Source organism: Apodemus sylvaticus, chromosome 1 (genome assembly GCF_947179515.1).
Source record: "Apodemus sylvaticus chromosome 1, mApoSyl1.1, whole genome shotgun sequence".
NCBI classification, from domain to species: domain Eukaryota; kingdom Metazoa; phylum Chordata; class Mammalia; order Rodentia; family Muridae; genus Apodemus; species Apodemus sylvaticus.
Genome location: NC_067472.1, coordinates 74736838 through 74760236, shown reverse-complemented (window position 1 = coordinate 74760236; position 23399 = coordinate 74736838). Strand labels below are relative to the sequence as shown.

The window sequence follows — 23399 nt, the reverse complement described above, 5'->3', positions numbered from 1 at the left end:
GTGGTGGCGCATACCTACAGTCCGAGCATTTGAGGGAGGGGGGGGATGTGAAGGCAGGAAGATCAGGAGCTTAAGCCCAGTGACTAATTCAAGGGTTGGCCATCTGGGCCCAGTTTCCTATCAGCATGAGTTTGCTTGAGTTGTCTGTGGCTCACACTGAAACTGTCCTTTTTCGTGAAATAGAAGGTGCAATGGACATCTGATGTCATTGTTCACTTGATTTTTATCCCCCCTCACACACACCTTTTTTTTTTTTTTTTTTCTGAGAGCACCATCTTTTCTTTGGGCAGATCCACCACTGGAGAGCTTGCAGAGGGCTGGAGGGGATGGAGGGGAGGTATGGGGTGGGGTGTGGGGGATGGGAGGGGAGGTGGGGTTTGTCCTATGCTGCAGCGCCTCAACCCACATCCCAAGTCTGGTACATGCACGCTGCCCCTTAAAACTGCAAACTGCTGATGGATGCTGCTCACGGTGGGTAAGGCCTCTGTAGTCTCTGCCACAGAGCAGGCCCTTCCCAAGTTCCTTCACTTCCTCCCCTTCACAGAGATGCCTCTGAGGGCTTGAAGCCGCTTGGCTTGCAGTTGCCAGAGAGCTTTCTGGGCTTGTGACCAAAAGCCTCTCTTTTGTTTCTCTGCTGAGCTGACACATGTGCGTTCGTTGCATTTTGAGACCCTGAAGAACTCAGTGGGAAAGGCTAACACAGGGTGGCCTCCTGTGGTCTGGACTCTCCCGTTCCACCCCGGGAGGGGAGAGGATGACCCTTTTGGCCTTCCCTTTAGCCTCGTGGGATGCTCCTGTCCTAGCTGAAACTTAGGGTCCTCAATGGGATCAATGTTGGTCTGGAGGTGGGGGGTGGGGCTCACACATGTAAACATTTTAATGGAAAGCAGCTTTGAGGGCAAACTAGTTCAGCGTGGGATACAAACTACTTCCAAATGTGTTTAACACGAGCCACTGGCCATGTGTACAGAATATTTTTAACTGTAATCCAAAGGCAGTTTTTGTCTCCTCCACCCCTGAGTAGTTTAAGAGAAGGATAGAACCTCAAGCAATGGAGGAAATGTAAAATGTCAACCTGTCAGGTGTCTTTAGTCTGGAACAGGGGCATGGGCAGAACTACGGGGAAGTGTTTAGAAAGTACAAGGGAAATTTTGTCACACAGCTGTTTTTCCAGCTGTTCTGATTCCTCCAGATGCTGTCCCACCTATGCTATGGAAACCCTCTCTCTCTCTCAGAGCAGCCATTCCCAACCTATGGGTTATAACCCCCTTGGGGGTCACACGGCAGATATTTATACTAGGACTCATAACAGTAGCAAAATTACAGTTCTAAAGTAGCAATGGAATGATTTTATGGTTGGGGGGGTCATAGCAACACGGGGAACTGTATTAAAGGGTTGTAGCCTTAGGAAGGTTGAGAACCAGTGTTTCAGAGTGTCCTGACTCCTTCCTGAGACCACCCGACTCGATCCGGAGCCCCTTCCCTCATCCTCCTACTCCCTCGCTGTCTCTGCACAGCTCCCTGAGGCTTAGAGCACTCTTTCTTCCTGACCTTCCCTTGTCCTTCAGGGATGCAGTCACATCCTGCTTTAGACCCCAGGGACATCCCTTGCCTGACTCACTGCATAAAGTAGTTTCCCACATCTGAGTCCTCCTCAACCTCCCCCACCCCCTCCCCATCACCAGAGGGACAAGACTCGAGACTCCATACATTCTATATTTTTCTTCCTTCCCCATTTAAATAGAAATTTGTTGCTATTTGTTGCTGTTTAATTTTTCATTAGTTTTGGATGTGTGTGTGCATGTGCGTGCGCGTACTTTAATATGCTGCTCAGAGTAGCCTCAAACTGCTGGGCCCAAGTAATCTACCTGTTTCAGCTTCCCAAGCACCTAGGATTTCAGGCATGTGACCCTGTGCCTAGCTTCACTTGGTTTTGATTTCTCTATCTCTGTTTCTCCCTGTCTCTCTGTCTCTGTGTCTGTCTGTTATCTGTCTCTGTTTAGGTGATAGCTGCTTTCCACCTTATTCACTGAGACACGGTCACTTGCCAAACCTGGATCTTATTGTTGTGGTTAGGGAGGCTGGCCGGCAAGCCCCAAGGATGCCTTTAGCTCTCCCTCCCCAGTGCTGGGATCACAGGTGCGCCTGGCTTTCTGTGGGTTCAGAGAATCAAACTTAGGTCCCCAAGCTTGTTCAGCAACCATCGGACTGACCAAGCCATCTCATCTGTGTTCAGACTCCGCACCATCTGCTAGTGTATAAAGGACACATTTCTTTTGGCCTTCAGGTCAGGTCATAGGTACTGGACAGCTGTGTTGGCCAGACTTAGGTTAAGTTGACATACAAGCTAGAATTATCTGGAAGGAGGGAATCCTAATGGAGAAAAATATCTCCATAAGATCCAGCTATAAGGCATTTTCTTAATTAGTTATTGATGGAAGAGGGCCCAGCCCGTCATGGGTGGGGCCGTCCCCAAGCTGCTGGACCTGGGTTCTATAAGCAGGCTGAACAAGCCACGAAGAATAAGCCTGTCAGCAGCATCCCTCATGGGCCTCTGCGTCAGCTCCTCCCGAGTGAGTTTCTGTCCTGATTGCCTTTGATGATGAACAGTATGGAAGTGTAAGGCACATAAACCTTTTCCTTTCCAACTTGCTTTTTGGTCATGGTGTAGACCACGACCAGTGATGTAGACAACAGCGTCTGCTCAGAGATTAGCCAGGCTCACAGCTCCCCAGTGAGATGGATTGAGAGAGAGGTCATGGCCAGTACCTCGCTCCTCTGAACCAGCTCCGGATGAAGAGCACTGTGCTGCAGGCTGACTGCGCACTCTCATCTCCCACTGTTGGCATTGGCCAGATATTGCCCCAGCCAGGCCTACACTGAGCATGTGGTCTTGGTACCTCAGAGTGCTGAGAAAGCAAGGAGACTTCCTGTGGGTTCTTTTCCCTGACGCCAACCACCAGGTAAATATTTGGACACAACCTTTCTCCAGGCTTGAGGTGGCTTGCTTTCTCCCCTCAGGCCTACCATTGTAGATAGGTGCCTGGCCACCTTTGGCCTACCAGTCCCACAGACCTGTTTGAAGTGGCTGAGGCATAGCTTCTGGGTACCGTTGTTTTTGCTTGCTGAGGGGCCTCTTACTGCTGAGCCTGCTGAGAGGGCCTGAAGTCTGATGCTTCATCATGGAGTTCAGAGCAGGGTCACTTGGTGGGGGTGGGAAGGTGGGGGGGGGGACTGGGGCTTTCATATCTAAACCTCCCATAGTTTGGCCCTGTATGTGGAGAGTCAGCCTCTGGTGGCCGGCCACTGGGGATGACTCACTCGGGTTCTCCTCAGGCCACTTGACTGTCAGAGGATGCTGACTAAGCCGTGGGCTCTTCCAAAAGCAAATCAGATAACCAAAGCCTGTGCATCCTCTGGATGCTGTCCTCTTCCCGTAAAGCAGGCTGGAGCCGGGAGTAGGTACCCACTGCCCCAGACCTTCCTATCTGGCCTTTGTGAATGTCCGTTTAGGATGCTTGGCTGTACTTTCTCTTGCTCTACCCTTTGTGGCCCCCTCTCTCAGAACTAGAAGGGCTTCTGCTGCAATTGTCAGAACTGCTGCAGATCCTGTTGATGGGCAAAGCTACTATTACCACATTGATTTTTGCCTTTTTTCTTTTTTTTTAATAGGGAGGTGAGCATCAATATTTCAGGAAGGAAGAAGTGCGGACAGGGACGTGGGAGGTGGCTTCTATTCTGCAGTGCAGGTCCTCAGTCCAGAAGTGAATGGGTGCATGGCTCCTTATTGTTCTGATTGTAGTCATTTTGGCATTGGCATGTGAAAATATTTCACTTCCCCAAACTCAGAACTGGAGCCCTGTGTGTTCTCTGGCCCCATTTCAAGAACTTCGCGGATGGTTGAGGAAATTCTTTGGCTCCATTTTTCTCTTAATATGGCAATGTCTTTTTTCTCTTCAGCACCCTTTGCAGGGGATCAGGAGGAGGATATGGTGGTTCAGGCAAAGCAGCTCTCAGGTCACCGGGAGTCTCTCCTGTCCTTCGCATCTAGGGGGGACAGAATGGGATTTATTTGACTGTTGTGAGCATGCCTGCGTGTTAGTCTAGAGTGGCTGTCAGTAGCCTCTCGTCCATATCTGACCCCCATCTTTTTTGTAAACAGTTTTATCAGAACACACCCATGCCTGTTCATTTATATAGTCTGTGGCTGCTTTTATTCTGTCCCAAACACGTTGCATTCTTGGCCTGGAGACCATCTGGCAAGGGAAGCCAGACATTTGGTTTCCAGTGCTTCATAGTGAGACTTAACCAGCACTAGTGACAGATAGAATCCTTATTCTGAGGGAACAGCAAGTGTCTGGGAAGAACGTGCGAAATAGCACAAAGCTCAGTGAAACACCAAGGGACCAGAAGAAGTGTAGACAGTGCAACTGATTCATTTGTCTTTCTTCTGGGGGGAGTTTGCCTCTGTGAGAGCGAGGCTTTGGTTTTGCCGGACTGAGCAGAAAGAGGCGTTAAGTCTGTCAATTCTCTGTGGTGTTGGTAAACAGGACTTTACTAGAATTACAAGATGCTTTCCAGGTTACTATCCAACTTTAAGCCTCCTTTCACTTGCTTGCGTTGTATGTGCTATTGAACACCTGTCTTGGTCATTGTTAACAATGTCATTGGTCATTGTTAACAATGTCATTGGTCATTGTTAACAATGTCATTGGACATTGTTAGGTCTCCTTAGACATCCAGGGTAAACTGAGGTGGGGTGTAGAGTTGGTGCTTGATCACTCAGCACTTTTCTCTGAGGAAACAAAGCTTGATTCTATGGGGCTGGCAAGAAATTCCCTGGGGCTGCCAAAAAGGGTGAGGGAAATCAGGTCTGCGCGTGCATACACAGCGGGTGAAGCAAGTTTCAACACGCGCCAGCCACTTTCCATATCTATGTACACACACACATTTAGTGCATGGAGCAAAGCTCCAACCAACTTTACATATACACATGTACACATATACAGGTACACACACATGTCTGCACATGTAGCAATAGTGGGAGCTGAAGATTAGTGTGCAAGACAGGAGTGAAATAGAGCTAAGGAGACAAAGGCAAAAGGATGAGAACCTGCCTGAGGCTGGAAGGCGTCTGCAAATGGAGCTTACCTGCAGAAGGGGTGGCTGGGGCGAGCTGAGAGGCCTTGAGGCGGCTTGGAGACAGGTGGAAAATGATTGATGAAGCTTCCTGTTCTCCTTTTCTGGCCAGCCTGGATGACCTGAATCTCAGACTGTGTGCAGACAGGCATTTCTAGCAAGTTTATGATAACTTCTAAATCACAAGGCCAGCGTTTCTAGTTAGCTGCTATCTCTTTGTGTTGTCTAAGCATCTTGCTGGCCTGCTCCTCCTCTGGGAACTTCCAAGGCCTTTCTAGGCACTTAATTTTCTGAGAGGTTCAAACTGAAAAGGGTTCCTAATTATCTGGACATAGAACAGTTTCCCCTAACTGATTGCTAAATCCTCCAGACTTCTATGGTAATGGAAAGGTAAGACCTCGTGGTGGATTGAGGACTGATCGTTCTACTAAACTTACTAACTGACAAGACACTGGTTAAAGCACGGCACTGAAATCTCTTTGCAAGAACACTTTAAAGATAATTGCAAACCAAGGCATGTCAGGTTGGTTACCGTGGCCAAAATGCTAGGCCTTAGCTAATATGAGGATTGCCCCACCCCCATTTCCTTGCTTAGAGCCTAATGGATCTTTTAAGCTTGTCTATTGATTTTTCTAAATATTTATCAAGCATCCGCCATGACAGGACACTGCCACAGCAGCCATGCTGAGGTCGGTGGTCAGACGGGTTGATGCATCCAGAAGATTTGACCAACATCCTGTTTCTTCTCCTGTGGGTGCCACAGAATATGTATGGCTGTTGGCTCCCATATAAAGCTGTTGACATTTTGTGGTTTAAAACAGAACAAGAGGATATTTGAAATAGCAAACATTTCTTGATATATCTCACAGGAGACTAAATATTATGCTGGTGTTCATAAACAGTGAGGAGGAAGGAGGTTGCACTTCAGCGTTTACATTCCTTCTCTTATTTTGCCTCCTACACTCTCCCTCTCCTGTTTCCCTCCATTACACTCACTTCTTCCACCTCCCTTCCATCCAGCTTCTCATGTCCTACAGCCCTCGACACCAGTAGCATGTCCAATGGGGAAAGGGATGCTGGTGACACCAATCTCATGAGCAGATACATTGGTGGTGTCAGTGCCCCTGGAGCAGGTCCCGCCTGCCCTTCCCCCTTAACTCCTAGGTTGCATCTTTCCGTTCACCACAGCCATCCTTGATTCTGTCAAGGGCCTACACTCAACGGTGCCATCATTCATAGCCTCTTCCTTAATCTAAATCCTGAGCATCTCATTCTTTGTCTACTTTGCAGATGATTTTGCTGGCATGTGATTTATGCTTTTATAACCCATGGGCTCAGAGAAGTCCTATGATCTGAGGCCGCTGTCCCAATTTGATCTTTGAATTGGTGTTTTATCCTAGATTCTCAGTGGGACAATGGTGTGTGCTCAGTGGGCTTGGAACTTTGGTTCAGGTGATTCTACCTCCTCATTCTCCTCAGGATAGCTCCTGGCCTTCCTACTACTGTGCTACAGGGACCTCTGACCCTGCCTGTCTCCTTTATTAATCTTTGTGGTGATTGTAACTATATCCCATGCCTGGAAGACATCCCATGCCCAAAAGAGGCATAGGCATTGGGGTTACTGTCCCACGTCACAGATCTTAGGGCAGGGAGTTATGCAGGGCTGGGAGAGACTAATAGCGTGTTCCAAGGATCACCAGGAAAGGGAAAGCTTCTACCTGGTCTAGGTACCCAATACAGTCCCACAGATATACATAGAGGTGGTAGTGCCACAGCCCTGGAGGTCAACCATCATCTCTGGGTTGGGCCTTAAGAAGGAGAGATGCCAGGCTTTCCTTCCCTACCCCAGTTGGTACAATGTGGAGATTACATACCTGGGTAGCAGAGCATTGGATTATGAGGCCAACTAGATGTCTGCATTTGCCAATCTGGGAATGTCTTTGTTTTTCAAAGACCAAAGTAAATACAAACAATTAAGCTGTGGGTGGAGTATCTAGAAAAAAAGAAAAGATTCAATGAACCTGGGGCCATATTTTATTTCACATTGCTCTGCAAATGCTATACCTGGTCCTCAGCAAAGCTTTGCTTCATCTGGTCCACAATCCGTGGTCATGTGCCAGAACACTCTCCCCTCTCCTTTAGGCAAGTTCTTGGATGGTAACCTCCCCCTTCCCCAAACCCTGCTTTCTTCTTTCTGGGTATGGGGGGATACACAGTTCCCCCATTGCATAGTTTTAAAGAAAACGAACGGCTGACATAACTGTTTCCAGAAGGCATGTTGAATCACTCAGTTGAGTTGCAGCCAGTGGCTGCAACATTAGCCTTTGATGAAAACTTCAGCCAACATGAGGCCCAGCCTGAAAGCCCCAGCCCTAAACAGGAGTGTGCTGGGCGGGCTGCTGGCAGACACAGAAAACTGCAGGCTCAGCAACAAAAATATTTTTGCAACTGAGGAACCTGTTGTACTTCTCCAAGGAGAGAAAGAGATGATTGACATGGCTCATTAGGTTTAAAAAAAAAAAAAGATGGTCAACTTTCCCTTCATTTTGGCTTTGTTGGTTCATTGTTCTTCTCTTACGCTTCGGGGGGGGGGGTGAGTGCATGGGCTCAGAGTGACAGCTGAGCTGGTGAAGGGACCTGGCTTTCTGCTGTCCTTGCTGGAGGATGACTGGTCAAATGACTACCTTACGAATTCCAGACATCTGTTCACATGATGCTTGAGATGCTGCAGCGGTCTTGAGACCTTATTGAGAGTTGTGTGCAATTTGAGGCCCCTGTTACCTTTCTGATTTTACCCATTTAACTACTACTAATGGAATTTTCAGCAACAGCCATGACTGGGAAGAGCCTTAATCATCGTCATAGCTGACTCTAGGCTCAACTCCTTTATTCTTGGAGGAAGTAAAGGTAAAACCCAGGGAAATCAATCAAGTAACAGACTGAGTTAATATAAGATCCAGGACCAGAGAGATAGCTCAGTGGGGAGAGGCACTTGGCTGCCACACAAGCCTAATCATGATCTGAATATGATTCCAGAGGCCAAGTAAAGGTAGAAGGAGAGAACTGACTCCATAAAGATGTTCTCTGACCAACATATATGTACTGTCACACACACACACACACACACACACACACACACACACACACACGCTAATAATAATAATCATAAATTTTTAAAAATACAAGCTCCTCCCAAATCAAGATGTCGGCTCTCCTGTAAACGTGTAACACACTAGAAGTGTGTGTGCATGTGAGCATGTTTTGCTTCATCTTCCTTTGCCACCATCTTGTTTGATGTCGGACCTCAAGCCCAAATGAGCCATCCTTTAGCAGGGCTCAGTTTTCCTGCTCTGCGGAGTTCTGGCAGTGAGAGTTCATCCTTGTTCACTACTGAAACCTGCGGCACATGACACCCTGAAGCCGAGGCCAAGCTTACCAGATTGAGACAGACTCTGCAAAAGATACCATGGGATAAACAGCAAGGCCAGCCCTTTACCTGTGAACCACTAGCCCGGCTCCTGGTGGCTGGTCCATCTGATGGTTTTGTTGTTTTAATTTCCTTGTGCCGGGGATTGAATACCGCAGGTAAGACTACCACTGAGTTCCACCCAGTCTCTCTGTCATGGTTCTTAAACTCCTCTGTCACTGTTTTGTTCATTTGCTGTCCCCTCCCTTCGTGCAGAGATTATTTTTTTTCCTCATTGGTCAGTTTTGGGCCCTGAGTATCTTCATTGTCCCATAGACACAATTCCTGTGCAGCAGAGTAGGAGGAAGCACTTGTGTGAGGTGAGCCAGGAGTGAGCTTCTACTGTGGCCAGGCTTCTCTTAGTCACCTTCCTCTTCACTCAGCTCAGACACAAGTTGTAGCCCAGATCTTGTGGAACCTTTCATGAGGATGGCACTCAGGTTGCTTTTACCTGATGCCTATCTTACTGGCTCTCTCCGTTCTTCAGAGGACTCATGTTGCTAGTGAGCACCTTGCCTTTGTGTGGTATCTGGAGTGGTGGTGGCTGTCTTCTGACTGAGAGAACACACTGAAGTTGACAGGGAAGAGAGGAGGATGTGCTTGGTTCTTCACGTTGTCCTTCAGCTTTTGAAACCTGGCCACAGTGGACGAGCCCATTCCTAGTTCACCTCAGAAAGTGCTTCTCCTTTTTCTCAGTCCTGGTACTAACCTGGCCTCAGACACATGGCTGTGTCCGCTTTGGATTTGGCTCAGTGTTCCTTGCACGTAAGATAGACACAGAGCCTGACGGCATTAGTCTGTGCTTAGTATTATAGGCAGTTCTGTGCCCAGTTGTCCACAGTAAGGGCATGGACTCCTTCCTTTAATCTGGAGCCTTTGTGATTTATCCATGCTCTGTCCACCAGACTGGATGCCCGGGGAGCGGGACTGGCTATGTGACTCCTTGAAGTCCTATGCCAGGCCCTAGGAAGACAATTTGTTGAGACCGTCCCCTCTCAGGTCACGTTCTGTCCTGAGAGTAAGGCTCTTGGGCCTGCTTGTGGTGATAATTTAACCAACTAGGAAGACCTTTTTAGAGCCATTCTAGGGCCAAGTCCTCAACCTACTTCACAATAGCATCCAGCCTATGGCTGGTGTTTAGTAATTTATGTGGATACTGGAAGCCTGGAGTCTATGTCCAGAGCCACTGACACTGTCCCTTGGGCTTATTGTCAACCTACTCAAGTGACATTTGCCCATAACTTGGGAATGATGGGTTCTTTTTTTTCTTCTTAAATGGTGCATGTATGGTCACATGCATGCAGGTGCTTTTGCATATGTATGCAAGTGTGTATATGGACAACTTTTTGGTGCCCTTTCTTATCTTTCACCTTGTGGTGGTTTGAGTGAAAATGCCCCCCCCCCCAACGAGAGCATCACTATTGGAGATGTGGAGTAGGTGTGGCCTTGTTGGAAGGAGTGTGTCACTGCAGGTGGGCTTTGAGGTTTCAGGTGCTCAGGCCAGGCTCAGTGTCACTCTCTCTTCCTGCTGCCTCCTGATCCGGATGTAGAACTTTCAGTCACCTCTCCAGCACCACGTCTGCCTACATCTGCCATGTTCCCACCATGATGATAGTGGACCAAACCTCTAAAGTGTAAGCCAGCCCCAATGAAATATTTTGCTTTTATATAAGAGTTGCCGGGTCATGGTATCTCTTTACAGCAATAGAGACTTAAGACACACCTTGTTGAAGATCTCTCTTATTTCTGCCACTGCCTTGCATATAATTATCCAGGCCAACTGGTCCTTGAGCTGCTGCTGTATCTCCTGTCTCTGTCTCCCATCTTAAAGTAGGAGTTATGTGGCACCACATGTGACTTTTTATGGTTTTATTTTATTTTTTTTTAAATTAGGTTTCTAGGAGTGAAACTCAGGTCATCTGGCTGCTTGGCTGAGCCATCTTCCTGCCCCCTAAGACTTCTTCTCTTTCTCTAGTCTCTCTCATGACTCTGATGATAGATACCCTTTAGTATCAGGCAGTGCCCTGAAGATATGGTGGTTATACATCTTCCTCCTTCATAGCTCTCTCTTCTGCTGGCTTCTCAGGCTGCTGTTTCTCTTCAGCCTGGTGAGAAAACTCACTGTGAGAAACTAACCGTGCATATCCTGCATCCTAAGAAGCTGCTGGCCCTCCTGGTAGAGGCTGAGGACTCCTTCTTGCCTTTATGATAGGGAGCCTCAGAGCCATTTTGTCTGACTTCATCTCATGACTTTATTGTGCCTACAAATTGCCTCTTTGTGTCTCCCCAGCTCTGAGACCAACAGGAGCCGTGGGTCCCTTCCTTCCCGTCAGCCTTTGCAACTATCAGGACCCATGTTTGTTCTGTTTACTTCTTAAGGGAGCTTCGAGTTGATGGATGGGGGGATGTGGGATGGACTGTTGGGAAAAGAGTTGGGCTCTTGGATGGTCTGTGGCTGGCATAGCTTCAAAGGGAGCCCCAGACAGAGCGTCTGCAGCCAGGAGCCTGGAGATGGCTTTGATGTGGGCACAAGGGAAGCAGCCTGCGGACACAGAGCAGGGACCCTGAAGTGTGGCAGGGTGCCTGCAGGTCAAGGCTGCAGCATGGCCGTGCCTTCCAGCCGTGTACATATATTTCATCTCCTCTGTTCCCCCAAGAGTGTGGCTGTCTAGACAGGGATAGAATTAAAAGCTCAATTACTGAGCAGGAATTTAGCCAGGGAAAGCTTAGCTACTGAGCAGACAGGCCTGGGTGAGGATTGTGGCTGAGAATGAACCCCCTTTGGACCCAGGCAAGGCTCGCGAGCCTGAGGCTCACAGCCAGCCAGCACCTGCAGGGAGCAAGGCCTAGAAGGGCCCCTTAAGGCAGCTTGACCTCATGGAGCTGTAAATCTGGCTTGGCCGCCACTTCGGCACCACCTCACTCTCCCATACAGGGATTTTTCCCTATAATTGGAGTCTGGCAATTAGAATTCCTGCCTTATGGGGATAGAGGCCTGGGGCTGGGAACTGGTTCTCCAGCTTAACCAGGCTTCTTATAGCTGAGAGAAACCCCTTCATCTTAAGCCTCAGTTTCCATATCTGTAAAATGGGGGGTGGGGGTGGGGTTGGGGTAGGGGTATTATGCTTCCAAGTTATCAGACTGCCCTGAAAGCACTTTGTCATCTGGCAGGGAAGGTTTTGTTCCTTTCATATAAATGGACAATTTAGACTGTGATATGCCTCTGTTTACCCACCTATTTGTGTCTGCCGGTTTAGTTTTTGTATTCAGTCACCCTTTATGATTTATAACATGTATTTAAGGAAACATGATCATTGGCACTGCCCACCTGGGTGGGTGTGACAGGGTGGTTACATGGCATCCCTATGGGTTCTCATCATTGGTGTCCCCTTGTCTAAACCCAATATGGGCACCTTGGTGGCAGTGGATGAGACCATTGTCCTTGAGTCTGGCCTGTCCTCTCAGGGTTCTATAGCATAGAGGCCTCTATCTCCTGCCATTGTAGAGGCAGCTGTCCATACAGCTTTCTCCCAAACATCCTTTCTAGCATCCTCTGGGCCTGAGCTCAGATTTGGGACGGAAGCACTGGACAGGGTGTTGTTAGGTTCTTGTTGTCTATGGGCTGTGTGGGTTCAAGCCTGCGTCTCTGGCTCTCCTCCTAGCAGGCAGAGGCCATGGCTGGAGGGCGTTACAGCCAGATGCTGATAAAGATTCTCAGGTCAGATCGCCTCAGACCTGATATGGCCCCACTGTTCCATGTCTAAGCTTGACTCTTATCTAAATAGTTCTGCTTCCTTGGATGTCCAGTCTGACCTACTGCAGGTCGCAACCTGCCCTTCACAGTTATCCCTGAAGCGTCAAAGACAGGTCTTCCGGCCAGCCCAAGGCCCCAAAGGAATGGTACTGTCCTGGTGGGCCTCCCCACACCTCGTGCGGCCAGCGCTCATCAGCAGCCAGACTCTGCCCCGCCCTGCCGTGATTGCTGAGGTCATTCTTGGCAGAGCTCTCTGGCAGGGACTGTTGGCGCCCACCCAGGATAAACATGTCGCGCTGAGCTTGCTGCGTGCCAGTGGATGCTGAGTGGGTCTGTGCAGGGAATGCTGTAGACTCCGGCCTTGGGTGACCTTAAAGTGGAACTGTGTCTAGAAAGGTGACATACCCTGGCTTGTCACAGCTAGAATTCTTCAGTGGGTTTTCAGGGATTTGAATACTAGTGAACAGCTGATCCACTGGCCAAGCAGGCTGTTTCCCGAGAGCTGTTCAGACTCCGAATTCATTGTTATCCTAAATCATAAGAGACCAGTGAGACTGGTGAGCTGTCTTATTCCCACTTCTCAGAGGAGGAGCCCATGCTTGTCATGCAGAATTTCAGTTTGGCAGCTTGGCCCCAATCTGTGCCACAGATGGGTGGTGCTCTGTGGGATATGTGGTATCTGGGAGTCAAAGAGGTGCCACTTCTCAGGCTCCTAGCTGGTGAGAACTCGTGCTCTGTCTTCCTACAGGAGTTTTCTTAGGCAGTATTGGTCTTACTAGCTGTGCATGTGAGTGTGTTTGTGTGTGTGTGTGTGCGCGCACACATGTATATGTGCGTGTGTGAGTGTGCATTTCGAATCTGTGTCATGGTGCTGTGGGGCTGATGAATACAATTAAATCTCCGTTCTATCTCAAGTCATGCAGGGCCTGGAGCCTCCCTTGTCTGGTAGACAATTGTCCCAGCTCATCAGCAGTTCAGTTCTCATTGCAGAGGGGTCTGGGTTACCCATCCCACTTCTACTCACATTGGAATTTTTTTTTTTTTTGGTAGCTTATTCTTTTTCAAGGTGAATGAATATAAAATGTTTCCCTTAGCAGGCAGCAAGCACTAGCTTTTCTTGGACTCCATGAGCAATGCATAGAGAATTTAGGACTTCTGGGCTGTGTGGGAGGAGGAGAGCAGGCCCTGGGGCCATCCTAGTGGAAGAAGGCAGCCTCCAGCAGTTTCCTCCACCCCTCCAACCTCCCTGGTCCCATCTTGTAATGAGGAGTTATTTAGGGCTCCTGACTCTTCCCAGTATCTAGAGGGCATGGGAGATGAGACGTCTTTAGCTGAATCCTCAAACTGCATAGGCCGGGAGCAGATGTAGTAATAGGGATGTTTCCCTGTGTGCACAGGAGAGTCAGTCCATCATGTGGGTCCTGGGTGCTGCCAGCCCCTCTGCTTGTCCTTGCATATCACCACCACCAGGGGGCACAAGAGAGTCAGTGTGAGTTTCTGCCTCAGGGCTCCCTACATCCCAGGCCTGTGGGAAAGTAGACCCAAGGTTCCTTGCTTTCCCTAAGGCACATGGGCTCAGGATTTCTGTCTGGGACTTTGATCTTTAAGTCATAAACCAAGGTTGTCTGCCCATGTTCTCTGTCCAGCTGCACAAATAGTCTATCACCTTTTCCCATTTTCCTTGGGACAAGTGTCTTCTGTTTCATTGACTTGCTAATGGCCTGTGTGTGGATTATGGAGAGGAGTGTTCACCTCAAGCCCAGCCCTCTAGGGACCAGGACTGTTCTTCGTCCTCTGTATGTGTATCATACAGAGCTTGCTAAGCCACAGTTCAGCAGCGGCTCCCTTTGTGTTCACAGGGAAAGCTGCCCGTCCTGCTGCTTGGCCGCTCCTCAGAGCTGCGACCAGGAGAATTCGTGGTCGCCATCGGAAGCCCCTTTTCTTTGCAAAACACAGTCACCACTGGGATCGTCAGCACCACCCAGCGAGGCGGCAAAGAGCTGGGCCTCCGGAACTCCGACATGGACTACATTCAGACAGACGCCATCATCAATGTGAGCCCTCCACTCCCTCGACCTGCAGGGCTGGGGACAGGTTTTCACCAGAGGAAGCCGGGCTTCTCATTCCCAGCCCTCCTTGTAGCCTGTATGAATTCCTAGAACATCTGTGATGTTCTGGTGTTTGTTAGGGGGAGCGTCCCACTTGGTGCTGTACAGAGTTGAACTATGGGGTCCTGAAGCAGGTGCTAGCCAGTCTCATCCCAGGAGGAGATAAAAGTGGGGTTAGCTGCTCACGGTGGTCTCAGAACTAAACCATTTCACTGCGGCACATCCCAAACACTGTGAAAACGGTCAAGATCCATTTTCTCAGTTAAATATTGGGTGATCAGAGACAAAGTCTGGGGAAGGCCCCTGCCGGCTGCTTCTACAGTGCTTTGATATTCTCTGGGCAGAGACATCGGTTAGGCAGTGGTATGGCACAAAGCTAACCTTTCCCTTTCTGTCCTGTTTCAGTATGGAAACTCCGGAGGCCCATTAGTCAACCTGGTAAGGCTTCACAGTACCTAAGCTGTGTTTGTCTTGTCTGTGGGCATGTCTTTGCTTTCTCTTTGGATATTAGCTTGTCCGAACAAGCAGTTAGCTTCATAGTCAGCTCTGTGAATGTACTGTTTCTTTGCACCTCTCCCCACCGGCCCTTTCTGGAAACAGTATGGTCAGAGGACACTCCTGTGTTTCAAGCCACAGGTGGGTGCAATGGAGTTCAGGCCCAGCCTAGGCAGAAAGGAGATTGAAAGTCCCCACAGTACTGCCAGCTGAAGAGAGGTACTTTTCTTGAGGGCGCCTGAGAGGAGATGATATGACCTGGCTCAGATTCATGCTAAAACTCTCCCACTCCGAATGCCTGTGGGGATGACGGGAGCCACCTGTTTCCTCACAGATGTCTCACGTAACCTAGACGTCAGTACTTCAGTATAAAGTTGAAGGCTTCGGCTCACAGAATGCCAGAGCTTGGGGCTTGTTTGAGAAAGTATCAAATTGAGGCCACCCAATGATCACCCCTTGCTGGGTCCCCTTGGTGTCAGGGACTGACATGTACAAAGTACACCAGGAACAATTCATACTGAAAGTTCTTAGAGTCCGCTTGTCAGCACAGTGTCAACGCACCAGAAACTTCTTCGGCCACATCTTTACTTGCTCATGCTATACCTGGGAGCAGCCGTTGGGAGTAAGGCCTGCGGCTCAACCCAGCATCTGGAGCCATTGGAAATAGGGGAGGAAGGAAGAGCAGATAGTCACCTTAGCAATTCTGAGATTCTGGAACCATCCTTCCCATGAAAGGAGAAAATACTGTGGATTTTGTAATCATCTGTATATGTAATAAGGCCACCATTAGCTTCCACCTGGAGTTTCTTTGCTCCTTCCAAAGCTGAATGTGGGTGACACTACCCAGGTGGCCCCTAATGTCTCTCCTTGTTATCCCTAACCCTTCTCCTTCTAGCCCTCTGGATTCTCAGACACAGCCCAGATACTTCCCCCACTCATGTGTCTGTGTTTATGAGCGTGTGCATGTATGTGGGCGTGTGTGTGTGTGTGCATGTGTGCACTGGAGAGGGAGGGTGTTGCTGTGCACATGTGTGTATTTGTGCCTGTGGAGACCCAGGGTTGATGAGGGACCATCTTCATTGGCTTTTCCAATGTCTTATTCAGTGAGGCAGGTCTCTAGTTGAACTCAGAGTGCTACAGTTGGTTGCTCTCACTAGCTTTCTCTGGGGATCCTGACTCAGAGGCGGGAATTACAGACAGTTCACCACGCATCCCCAGCACACACTTGCCTCAGGGGATCCCAACCCCCAGTGCTTTCATTTGCACAGCAGACACTTTAAAACCGTGCTACCATCTTCTCGGCCCACGCTTCTTTTTTATTACCATTTTAATTATACACATTTGTGGGGTAGAGCGTGGGATGGCCAGTCAAGATAGATTGCATCTTCCTCTCGATGTGTGATTTTTGAAACTAGGCCTCAAACCATAGCTCAGGCTGGCCAGGATCTCACAGAGATCCTATCTCCGCCACTCTAGAATGCTGAACTTGCATGTGTGAGGTGCCACCTGGCAGCATATTCCAAAGCCTCCTGTCCTATAGATTGTCTGCTCCCTTCCAGCTTGTGCCTGCCTCTGACCTACCCGGGGTTAGCGAACTGTTCCCCTTGCTTTTCAGGATGGCGAGGTGATTGGGATCAACACCTTGAAGGTGACAGCGGGCATCTCCTTCGCCATTCCATCCGATAAGATAAAAAAGTTCTTGACGGAGTCCCATGATCGACAGGCCAAAGGTAACGAGAACCTCACATTTTGGGGACACCAGAGGCCTAGCTGCCCCTTGAGGATTTGGGAGGAGGGAAGATGACAGTCTCTAAGATCAAGCTGAGAGTGAATGTCACCAGGGTGGTGGTGGTGGTAGAGACTAAACAGGGAGTCTCACTCCAGACGCCCACAGAGGTTAGCAATGAAGAGTTATGCCACAAGTTGTGACTATTTTTTGAAGTGAGAGACATTCCTCACTGTAGGTCTGGAATCCCGGCCAGGACTGAACTACGTTTTTTGGGGTGACCCCCTCTGGCTCATGCTCGAAGCTGGAGCTTTAGAACTCTGGCCCCTGTCTCCCCACACTCCCAAAGATTGGGCTGACTAAATTTTTTTTTTTTTTGGTCCCTTTGTCATCACACCAGGGAAAGCTGTCACCAAGAAGAAGTACATTGGGATCCGAATGATGTCGCTCACATCTAGGTGGGTAAACAGGACACAGAACTATGTAAATGCAAACATTTGACCTGTATTTATAAACCTGGGCTTTACAAGGCTTCTTGGGCTTTCGCTGTTACTGCTTAAAAGTATGTCACCCTGGGGAAGGGGAGGGGTGTGGGCTTGGACCTCTTTGTTTTTGCATTTTTGACCATCTGGAAGACTCCACCCTCCTTCCTGAAGGCAGGCCTGAGCATCGGAAGGCTCGCTAACCTGCACACTTTTGTGCCAGTCAATCTCCATTTGTTCTGTTGAAACTCACATTCCAGGAATGCCAGTGCCCGCCCCAGTGCACACCCCAGCCTGGAGCACCCGCCTCCCCTGCCTGCTGGTGTGAGGGGTGTGGTTGCAGGAAAGCAGGGGCAGGCCCTGCCTCCTGATGACTGATGGACTTGTTTTCCTGAGTGTAGAAGTTGTTGCTTGGGGCTGCCAGGCTCAGGAAGTACCAGGAGAGGTTGGGGGGAGGGGCACCTTCATGAAGTACAGGAAACCGAATTGACTGGCATGTCTGAGTCATTCTATACATCCTGAGCGCAGGATGCATTGATAGTGCTGTTTTATTCAATTGTCAAAAGATTAAGACATTCCACACAGGTTATGAACAATGGTGCTTTTCTTAGTGTTGCCAAGGATGGAACGGCGTGCTGTGAACTCACACCGCTTGTCTTTGGAAGCAGAAGAGCTAGATACACAAGTGTGGGGACGGAAGCTAGGCTGTGGAATCACCTTCCTGGGTTGTTCCCCTACACTGCTATGCTTCTCAGCGTACTGAGGGCTCAGTACCCTCCCCTTCAGGCTGAGGTTAGCAGTGTAGGTGTGCCTACTGTATAGCCAGGCACAGCTCAGCTTTGGCAATGACAACCAGCCTAGCAGCAGTCCTATGCTGATTATGCTGATGCTTAAAGTAGTGCCTTACTATTTTACAGAGTACTGTGGATGCTGGTAGGCAGGACATTTTAAAGCAGAATCGCCGGGGGTGGGGGTGGGTAGGGAGCTGGCTCAGCGAGTAGAGTGCTTACTATGCGAGTATGAGGATCTAAGTTCAAATCCCCAGGACCTGTATAAAGCCAGGCAAAGAAGTATGTGTCTATATAGTCCCAGTGCTTTCTCTGTGGAGATGGGAGGTAAACAGGAGAATCCTCGTTGCAGGCTAGCTAACCTAGTATACGCAGCAGCAAACAAGAGACCCCGTCTCAAGTAAGGTGCAAGGCAGGGACTGAGGTAGTCAGTCCTCAGACCTCCATATAAATGTTCTGTGCCAAAGCCTCTCTAGGTGTCATGGTCAAGTAGGATCAGGAGGCTTCAAGATGAGAATAAGAAGGGAATTTGGTGGGAGCTGAGAAGGCCATGGGACGTTAATATTAACACAAGCGCTTTTTCTTCTAAGCAGCAAAGCCAAAGAGCTAAAGGACCGTCACCGAGACTTCCCGGATGTGCTCTCCGGGGCATATATCATTGAAGTAATTCCTGATACTCCGGCAGAAGCGTGAGTGTGGAGTTAACCTCTTTTTCTGATATCTACGTGGTTTGTGGATCAGGGGACGGTGTCCTTTTATGTGCTGGCTCAGATGACCCTGTGGGCCTATCACTTCCTGTCAGCGAGGGCTCCTGACTGCCCTGGGCTCAGGGCTTGTCCACAGAAGGATGTTTCTTCCCTTGGGTCACCTCTGGGGTCATCCACATAGGAAGAGCACTCACTAATGGGCTTGCTGGGGATCCCTAAGAATCCTGGTTGTAGAGAGAGCTTGATAGAGCAGGAGTGATCTTCGCAGAGCCTTCTGCAGTTGTATTTGTGACTAGTGAAGTTGTAGCCGCCAACAACTATAGGGAAACAACCCCAATGACATCAAAATAGTAGAAGCAGTTCAGCCAGAACTTAGGCTTGTTTCCTGGACCCCCGTGACATCTAGAGAATAATATGCGCTAAAGAGCTGCGCATGACCCCCTAGGGCCAGACCTGGCCCTATGCCTCTTTGTGAGCTGAGGAAAATCACTTCTTGCATTATTTTTATGGTTGGAAAAAAAATCCAAATGACACAATTTTGCGATACTGTAAATTCCCTGTAATGAGAATATGCACACATGTTTTATTAGACCACAGCCATGTCCCCTGACGAGATGACATCTTGTCTGGAGCAATTTTTATGCTGTTGCAGCAGAATTGAATAGTTAAGACTCAGAGAGCAAATACTCTGTGACGCTTAAGCTGTTTCCCATCTGGCCCTTTGTGGAAAATGTCTGTAGATTTGTATGAGAACAAGGAAGACTCTGGCGGCATACTGACCCTCTCACGTATGAACTAAAGTCCCAGCCACAGCACAGAGGAGTTGTCTCTGAACAGAGACATCCAACATTCCTGGAGGAATCACTTTCTAAATTACAGTTTCATTTATAAGGAAATTATCATAGGACCTGGTCATCATAGGACCCGGTGTCTTCTTGTTCCTTCTGAGGACAGTTGATCGTAGTTCCCATAGATTTCATAGGCATTTCTACAAGGGACATTATTGATCTGGCCGACAAAAAAAAAAATCTCAACAGGAAATGCCATCTTCTCTGCTTGAAGTCATTTTCATGCAAGTTCACCTCCATTTTCTATAGCCCCCATTTGTTCTGGGCTTTTGGGTTCTAAGTGGTGCCTTTCTTGATGACTGCAAGGAGTGGAAAGGTTAATGGCGTGTTTCCCTTTGTGTTTCAGTGGAGGGCTCAAGGAGAATGACGTCATCATCAGCATCAATGGACAGTCTGTGGTCACTGCCAATGATGTCAGTGATGTCATCAAAAAGGAGAACACCCTGAACATGGTTGTCCGCAGGGGCAACGAAGACATTGTGATTACCGTGATTCCTGAAGAAATTGACCCATAGGCAGAGGCAGGAGCCGGACTTCGTGTTTCCCCTCAAAGACTCCGGGGGATGGGGCATGAGAACTGAGCTGGTGATGCAGGACACCCAGGACTTTTGTCCAACATTTTGCTTGTTCAGGGAACACCCCTGCCGACAGAATCCTTCTTGATAGTTTGCGGGCAAAACAAATGTAATGTTGCAGGTGCACAGTCAGAAGCCCTGCCTTCTGTATGCTATGTATGCAGCGTGCTTTTCCTTACAAGCTTGGGCTGTTCCTGCTTAAACAGTCACCATTTGTCCCTTCCCTTAGCCCAAGTTGTCTGACTAATGCAGTTGGCAGATGCATAGGTGAGAGGATGGTCCTTGCAGCCTTGGTCTTGGGGGTGTTTACACTTTTCCTCTGGGTCAGCCCTCAGAGGAAACTGATGCCCCGAGACCACAGGTGGGTGACCCTGGCTTCTGAGATGGCCAGAAATGCCTCTTAGGAATCCTGGAACCAGGAGTACAATGACTTTGAGTTTCAGCTATTAAAATACTTCTTCATACTTAGATTTTGGCGTGCTTCTTTTGTCAGCTGGCTGCAGTCCTTTTGAAATGGCTTTGAAGTCAGTGGGCTCCTCATTCAGCTACATGTGCTCAGCCCTACGAGTTATTTTAAAATCCCCCTCTGGGATTTGCCTGTGTTGTACAGTCCTGTTTGGCCACCCTGGCTCACTGAATGGACACTTCTACTTTTCTCTGGAGCTCATCGGAGTGAGGAAAGTGTGTGTAGATCTCATATGTCATGCAATCCGTCAACAACGATTTCTTGGAACTCTGTTCTGTGCCAAAAGGCCTTGCATCTGTCCTGCTGTGGGCCAAGCAAGGAGGACAGCCAGAGTAGGAGAGATGCAAGCCATGTGCTCTCTGGGCTCCTAGTAGTCAATCAGGTCTCCTCAAAGACAGCCAGTTTAGACTAGGACACAGGAACGGCCTGATCTAAGTTCACATACTGCACAAGGTTTTTGCAAACTCACTCATCCTGGGTCCAAAATAAGAGCAAGGCTTCCATCCTCCAGACTTTGGGCATGGCTTCTTCAGCCTGCCTTCCCACAGGTATATTCTCCACACCTGCGGGTTTCTCTCTCCCTGGGAAAACTTTACAAGACCCCAGAGAGCTGCACTCAAGCAAATCATTGTGTGACTTTAACTTGAGGTGTACCTATCTAGACCTAGGACCCTAGGTGCCAAAGATCAAATAATCAACATCAACAACATGGTCCTGGCACTGGAAAGGAGAGTTTTATTTTTACATCTGGAGAAGCTGTGGAAGGCCAGATAGCAGGGTCTTTGATGATGATAGCCAAAGTATTTGTCAGTACTGGTGCGGAGTATATCTAGTCCTTGTAGCCCAGTCCAGCCTTCCGCTCTCTGTTCCGATGATGCAGGCAAGTTAGGAAGGATCCAAACAGTCCCATGTCCTTAGCATGTGTCCCGTGATCTGTCTCTTCATGGGGGAAGGCAGCTTTGAGGTTCATCCTTAGGTGTATTGGGGAAGGTGTTGTCTTGGGGTAGAGGAAGTGTTGGTGGCGGGTGGAAGTCCTCATTGCCTTCACCTAAGTGTTAAATTCATGCCACTCACACTGAAAAACTGGGAGATGGTTAATTATAAAAGGAAGCTGACATGTCTGGAGACACAGCAGATGATAACTAGAACAATGGGTAAGAAATCCCCATGCCATGGGCAAGGGTGACTGAACCAGACAGTGCAGGCATGGCATGCGCACCTCCTTCAGCCCCTCGGTGACCAGAAATAGGAGGCGCTGCACCCCAGTTTTATAGGTGTTGAAGTGACAATGAGCAAGAAGCAGCTTGCCCAAGGCCATCCTGCTGGTCACTGGTGAACATGGGGTGTGGTTGGGTGGGCATGTGTAGAAGCAGGGAGCAGTCAGGACAGAGACAGCTCAGGTCTCTGGCGCAGGGTTTAGGGAGCACAGATGAACACTCTTGGGCATTTAGGTCCCCAGGAACAGGCTTTAATACTGTTCCAGGCCCCAGAGGTTCTCTCTGACTTGGGCCCTGCTGCCTTTCCAGGTCACCGCTTTGTTCCTTCAGGGATGAGTCCATGCCACAGTCATTGTTGTTACTGTTCTTCTAACAGGCTGTTATTTCTCTACTATTCTGACACGAAGTCTGCAGTTTCCGGCCCTCTACACAGCAGACCCTCCCTTCTTTCCACCATCTCTGCCTCTGAGAGTGGACCAGTGCTCAGGTGGCTCCGCCCCTTACTTAGAGCCCACTGCCCTGGCTTTGTGCATCCTGACCTCTGGCTGTCAGGATGCCCCATGAAGTCACAGTTCCATGGCTGTAGCAGTGTGAGATTTCCTTTAAGCACCCTAAAGCCTGTCTGCAATGAACTGATGGCAGATGGATGGAGTGCCAGGAAAGGACACGGCATAAAGGCCTTAATGTTCTTGGTAGGCATAAGAAAGCTTGCAGATGCTTGAAGCGTGAATGCTCGGAGCCAAATATGGGTGACCATAGCCTCAGAGCTTAGATTTGGGTTGCCCCAGAAGGCATGTTCCATTATGGATGTGTTTATCCAAGCTCTTAATGGTCACAGAACAAAATAGGTCATACATTAATGCTGTTACAATTACATGGGTGAGGATATTGGGTAGATTGGTTACAGCAAAGTGGCTCTCTGCTGTTGGCCTCAGATACTATTGATGATACTCTTTTGTTTGTTTTGTTTAGTCTTTTGAGACAGGTTTTTCTGTGTATTCCTGGATGTCCTGGAACTCGCTCTGTAGACCAGGCTGGCCTTGAACTCACACATATCCATCTGCAACTGCCTCCCGAGTGCTGGGATTAAAGGCTGTGCCACCTCCACTCAACTTGATGACATTTAAAAAGTTTGTACTTGGTAGGCTAAAGAATTTTATGTCAGATACAGAAGTGGGTGATTACTGGTTATTAATGAGACAGCCCAAGGTAATTTTAGCAGTCAGTCACATCCACAGTCAAGGGGCGGAGGGATGCACACTGCTAGTGCCCAGTTCACTTTCTCCACTCATACAATCCAGGAGCCAAACCCAAGGAATGGTGCCACCCACTGTGGGCTGGGTCTTTCTCTGTCAACTAACACAGTCAAGGTCATCCCACATAGACATGCCCACAGGCTAGCTGACAATTTCTTATTTAGACATTTTCCCCTGCTGATTCCAGACTGTGTTAAGTTGATGATTTAAATTTCACCATGGCAGTGACGTGGATGACTGCTGGAGTCTGATTAGGGAGTGGATGGTGTAGGAGGCACAGCACATGTGTGCTAATCTGCACATTTCTTCCGCAGTGTGTGCAGAGTGAATACTGACATATGCCAAGTAGGCATTTATTGTGAGGGAAATGGA

At 48.8% G+C, this 23399-nt stretch overlaps 1 protein-coding gene across 2 annotated transcripts in view; it reads left to right on the top strand.

Annotated features, from left to right (window-relative positions):
* The window catches only part of Htra1 (HtrA serine peptidase 1), a 48781-nt gene extending 28225 nt beyond the window's left edge, over positions 1-20556 (top strand). Inside the window, exons 4-9 of one of the 2 annotated variants that reach the window (XM_052197057.1) lie at positions 14219-14413; positions 14873-14905; positions 16578-16692; positions 17089-17146; positions 18549-18647; positions 19860-20556. In XM_052197057.1, coding sequence (XP_052053017.1) covers positions 14219-14413; positions 14873-14905; positions 16578-16692; positions 17089-17146; positions 18549-18647; positions 19860-20028 — 669 coding nt within the window. In that variant the 3' untranslated portion in view covers positions 20029-20556. The remainder of the gene's footprint in view (positions 1-14218; positions 14414-14872; positions 14906-16577; positions 16693-17088; positions 17147-18548; positions 18648-19859) is intronic. The other variant, XM_052197064.1, reaches the window with a different exon arrangement.
* Positions 20557-23399: the final 2843 nt, after the last annotated feature.